Source organism: Pygocentrus nattereri, chromosome 3 (assembly GCF_015220715.1).
Source record: "Pygocentrus nattereri isolate fPygNat1 chromosome 3, fPygNat1.pri, whole genome shotgun sequence".
Lineage (NCBI taxonomy): Eukaryota > Metazoa > Chordata > Actinopteri > Characiformes > Serrasalmidae > Pygocentrus > Pygocentrus nattereri.
Window position 1 is genome coordinate 1,164,671 of NC_051213.1, and position 5,000 is coordinate 1,169,670.

The 5,000-nt window shown below is 48.7% G+C and overlaps 1 protein-coding gene across 2 annotated transcripts in view; it reads right to left on the reverse strand.

The window, feature by feature from the left end:
* mybpc2b (myosin binding protein Cb) overlaps nt 1-5,000 on the reverse strand; it is a 69,885-nt gene that overhangs the window by 22,003 nt on the left and 42,882 nt on the right. For both annotated transcript variants that reach the window (XM_037536986.1, XM_037536987.1), the window contains 3 exons: nt 3,682-3,851; nt 2,818-2,983; nt 1,771-1,877 (listed from right to left, as the gene is read on the reverse strand). In XM_037536986.1, the coding sequence (XP_037392883.1) occupies nt 1,771-1,877; nt 2,818-2,983; nt 3,682-3,851 (443 nt within the window). The remainder of the gene's footprint in view (nt 1-1,770; nt 1,878-2,817; nt 2,984-3,681; nt 3,852-5,000) is intronic.

Here is a 5,000-nt window from a genome sequence, read left to right on the forward strand (position 1 = left end):
GTGCTTTACAGGCCGTGCTTTACAGGCCGTGCTTTACAGGCCGTGCTGTACAGGCCGTGCTTTACAGGCCGTGCTTTACAGGCCGTGCTTTACAGGCCGTGCTCTACAGGCCGTGCTTTACAGGCCGTGCTTTACAGGCCGTGCTGTACAGGCCGTGCTTTACAGGCCGTGCTGTACAGGCCGTGCTGTACAGGCCGTGCTTTACAGGCCGTGCTGTACAGGCCGTGCTTTACAGGCCGTGCTTTACAGGCCGTGCTTTACAGGCCGTGCTTTACAGGCCGTGCTCTACAGGCCGTGCTCTACAGGCCGTGCTTTACAGGCCGTGCTCTACAGGCCGTGCTCTACAGGCCGTGCTTTACAGGACGTGCTTTACAGGCCGTGCTTTACAGGCCGTGCTGTACAGGCCGTGCTTTACAGGCCGTGCTGTACAGGCCGTGCTGTACAGGCCGTGCTTTACAGGCCGTGCTGTACAGGCCGTGCTTTACAGGCCGTGCTTTACAGGCCGTGCTTTACAGGCCGTGCTGTACAGGCCGTGCTGTACAGGCCGTGCTTTACAGGCCGTGCTGTACAGGCCGTGCTGTACAGGCCGTGCTTTACAGGCCGTGCTTTACAGGCCGTGCTGTAACAGGCCGTGCTTTACAGGCCGTGCTGTACAGGCCGTGCTGTACAGGCCGTGCTTTACAGGCCGTGCTGTACAGGCCGTGCTAAACAGGCCGTGCTAAACAGGCCGTGCTTTACAGGCCGTGCTGTACAGGCCGTGCTGTACAGTCCGTGCTTTACAGGCCGTGCTGTACAGTCCGTGCTTTACAGGCCGTGCTGTACAGGCCGTGTTTTACAGGCCGTGCTTTACAGGCCGTGCTGTACAGGCCGTGCTGTACAGTCCGTGCTTTACAGGCCGTGCTGTACAGGCCGTGTTTTACAGGCCGTGCTTTACAGGCCGTGCTGTACAGGCCGTGCTGTACAGGCCGTGCTGTACAGGCCGTGCTTTACAGGCCGTGCTTTACAGGCCGTGCTGTACAGGCCGTGCTTTACAGGCCATGCTTTACAGGCCGTGCTTTACAGGCCGTGCTGTACAGTCCGTGCTTTACAGGCCGTGCTGTACAGGCCGTGTTTTTACAGGCCGTGCTTTACAGGCCGTGCTGTACAGGCCGTGCTGTACAGGCCGTGCCTTTACAGGCCGTGCTTTACAGGCCGTGCTGTACAGGCCGTGCTTTACAGGCCGTGCTGTACAGGCCGTGCTGTACAGGCCGTGCTTTACAGGCCGTGCTGTACAGGCCGTGCTGTACAGGCCGTGCTGTACAGGCCGTGCTTTACAGGCCGTGCTTTACAGGCCGTGCTGTACAGGCCGTGCTTTACAGGCCGTGCTGTACAGGCCGTGCTTTACAGGCCGTGCTGTACAGGCCGTGCTCTACAGGCCGTGCTTTACAGGCCGTGCTCTACAGGCCGTGCTTTACAGGCCGTGCTTTACAGGCCGTGCTGTACAGGCCGTGCTTTACAGTGGCTTATTGCTTTGATACACCTGAGAAAAGCTGTTCATTTAGTCAGTTTTCATTTGCTCAGAAACATTCAAACATTCCTAAAAATACCATAAAAACCATTAAAATTGACACAGCACGTTTTAATATATGCTAACGTGTTTGTTCCTCTAACCCACTTGTTAGAGCTCCTTTGTATTTGTATTCTATGATGATGATATACAGTGAACTCACTAAGCGCTCATACAGGAGCGGCTGCGCTTCTCTCTGGGGTTTACAGCGAGTTCAGCCTTACCCAGGAAGTTGAGCTTGGCGGACAGGGACAGAGCGTAGCCATCGGGCACGAAGGTGTAGTCGCCAGCGTCCTCGGGCTTCACGTCGTCTATAGTCAGACGGTGCATCCTGCACACACACGGAGTGTTAGAGGGCAGACGGTGGTGATGGAGGATTCACACCCTCACACAGGGCACACCCATCTCACTAACTCATGTGTGTCTGTGTGTGTGTGTGTGAGTGTGTCTGTGTGTGTGTGAGATGTAACCTCCAGTGTGTGTGTGTGTGTGTGTGTGTGTGTGTGAGTGAGATGTACCTGCCGGTGTGAGTGTGTGTGTGTGTGTGTGAGTGAGATGTACCTGCCGGTGTGTGTGTGAGTGTGTGTGTGTGTGTGTGTGTGTGTGTGTGTGTGTGTGTGAGTGAGATGTACCTGCCGGTGTGTGTGTGTGTGTGTGTGTGTGTGTGTGTGTGTGTGTGTGTGTGTGTGTGTGTGTGAGTGTGTGTGTGTGTGTGTGTGTGTGTGTGTGAGTGAGATGTACCTGCCGGTGTGTGTGTGTGTGTGTGTGTGTGTGAGTGTGTGTGTGTGTGTGTGTGTGTGTGAGTGAGATGTACCTGCCGGTGTGTGTGTGTGTGTGTGTGTGTGTGTGTGTGTGTGTGTGTGTGTGTGAGTGAGATGTACCTGCCGGTGTGTGTGTGTGTGTGTGTGTGTGTGTGTGAGTGTGTGTGTGTGTGTGTGAGTGAGTTGTACCCTCCAGTGTGTGTGTGTGTGTGTGTGTGTGTGAGTGAGTTGTACCCTCCAGTGTGTGTGTGTGTGTGTGAGTGTGTGTGTGTGTGTGTGTGTGTGTGTGTGAGTGAGATGTACCTGCCGGTGTGTGTGTGAGTGTGTGTGTGTGTGTGTGTGTGTGTGTGTGTGTGTGTGTGTGTGAGTGAGATGTACCCTCCAGTGTGTGTGTGTGTGTGTGTGTGTGTGTGTGAGTGAGTTGTACCCTCCAGTGTGTGTGTGTGTGTGTGTGTGTGTGTGAGTGAGTTGTACCCTCCAGTGTGTGTGTGTGTGTGTGTGTGTGTGTACCTCCCGATGTGTGTGATTTTGATGCGGTCACTGGGTTGAACTTCTTTCCCATCTTTAAACCATTTTCCCATCACCTTCTCATCAGACACCTCGCACTTAAACATGGCCTGCTCTGCAGACTTCACCGTCAGATCAGCGATGCTCTGCAGGATCTCCAGCTCCTTCTCTGTAGGGAGGGAGTGATGAGTAGGTCAACAAATACATAAAGAAGGAGATAACACAATAGTAATAATAATAGTAATAGTAATAGTAATAATAATAATAGTAATAATAATAGTAATATTAATAATAATAGTAATAATAGTAATACAGCAGTTTAAGAACAAGGCTTGTTATAATGTTATAATATCATCAAAAGGTTCAGGCAATGAAAAAAAATCTTATTATGGATATTAATCATATTAATATCATTTCATACTTTTGAAATAATTTTAGAATCATGAGCTCTGACAAATTCATACTAATCAATATCGAACACATGAAAAAGTTCATTTTAAAAAAGTAGGCCAAAAATAAAACGTCCTTATGAACAGACTGAAAATGCATTATCTATATTATCCTATCAGCATCAGGAGTTGAACACTCTCAAAATAAAATTATGATAATATCATTTTTAAGAATAAAATACGTGTTTTTTTTTTCGTCACAGCCATGAAGCAACATTAACGTGAACTGATTACTGAAAGAAAAAACCAGGTGATTGATCAGTGAGACTTCACCCGACTCCTCCAGTCAGGTTCTCCTGAAGGTTCCTCACCTCCATCAGGTGAGTTATGTAAGAAGAGTGGAATGAATTAAAAGCTGCTTTTCAGTATCAGACAGTGAAGAAGGCTTTTCTCATCGAATGCTCTACGTGTAACGCACCCTCCACGATCAGCTCTCCTTTAGAATGCCCCCCATTGGTGTAGACGTAGAACATGCCCGTGTCCTCCAGCATCGCCTCCTGGATGATCAGAGAGTGACGCTTTCCATCCTTCCTAAAGCGATACCTTCCAGTTTTATCTTCGCGAGAGAGCTCCTGGTCCTCAAAACACCTGCACATGCACGACCAGAACACCTTATTATAAACAGCTCAATCAGAATCTAGTGGTCCTTTGATAACGGTTAGTAATTGTTTAATAGTAGCATATGTATCAATAAATGGTTTGAATTATTAACCAATTACTTTGTGACCTACAAGTAATTGACAATTATTTTGAATAATAGAAACTCAGTCATTAATAGCAAAGATATTTCAGTGAGACTTTGAGGCAACTTTGGGAAGACTTTGGAATGACTTTGGGGAGACTTTGGGAAGACTTTTGGGAGACTTTGGTGAGACTTTGGGAAGACTTTGGGGAGACTTTGGAGTCACTTTGGGAAGACTTTGGAGCAACCTTGGGAAGACTTTGGAATGACTTTGGGGAGACTTTGGTGAGACTTTGGGAAGACTTTGGAGCAACCTTGGGGAGACTTTGGGAAGACTTTGGAGTGACTTTGGGAAGACTTTGGAGCAACTTTGGGGAGACTTTGGAGTGACTTTGGGAAGACTTTGGAGCAACCTTGGGGAGACTTTGGGAAGACTTTGGAGCAACTTTGGGGAGACTTTGGGAAGACTATGGTGTGACTTTGGGAAGACTTTGGAGCAACCTTGGGGAGATTTTGGGAAGACTTTGGTGTGACTTTGGCAAGACTTTGGAGCAACCTTGGTGAGACTTTGGGGTGACTTTGGGAAGACTTTGGAGTGACTTTGGAAAGAATTTGGAGCAACATTGGGGAGACTTTGGGAAGACTTTGGGGTGACTTTGGGGAGACTTTGGGTGACTGGGAAGACTTTGGGGCATGATTTTGGCACAACTTGGGCAGTAAAAATTGGGATGACTTTAGGAAGACTAGGGAAAATTAGGGGGCAAATTTGATAGACTTTGGGGAGAATTTAGGGTGACTCTAGGAAGACTTTGGGGTGACTTTGGAGAGTATTTGGGATGACTTTGGGAAGATCTTGGAATGAATTTTGGCCAGCTTGGGGAGATTTCAGGGGTCTTTGCGTTGTGTTTGGGGAGACTTAGGGAAGAATTTGAAGCAACATGGGGCAATGTGGGGAGACTGGGGAAATTTGAGGTGACTTTGGGGAAAGCTTAGGGTAACTGTGAGTAGAATGTGGGGAGACTTTAATAGACATGGATAGATTTGTGGAGATCGTG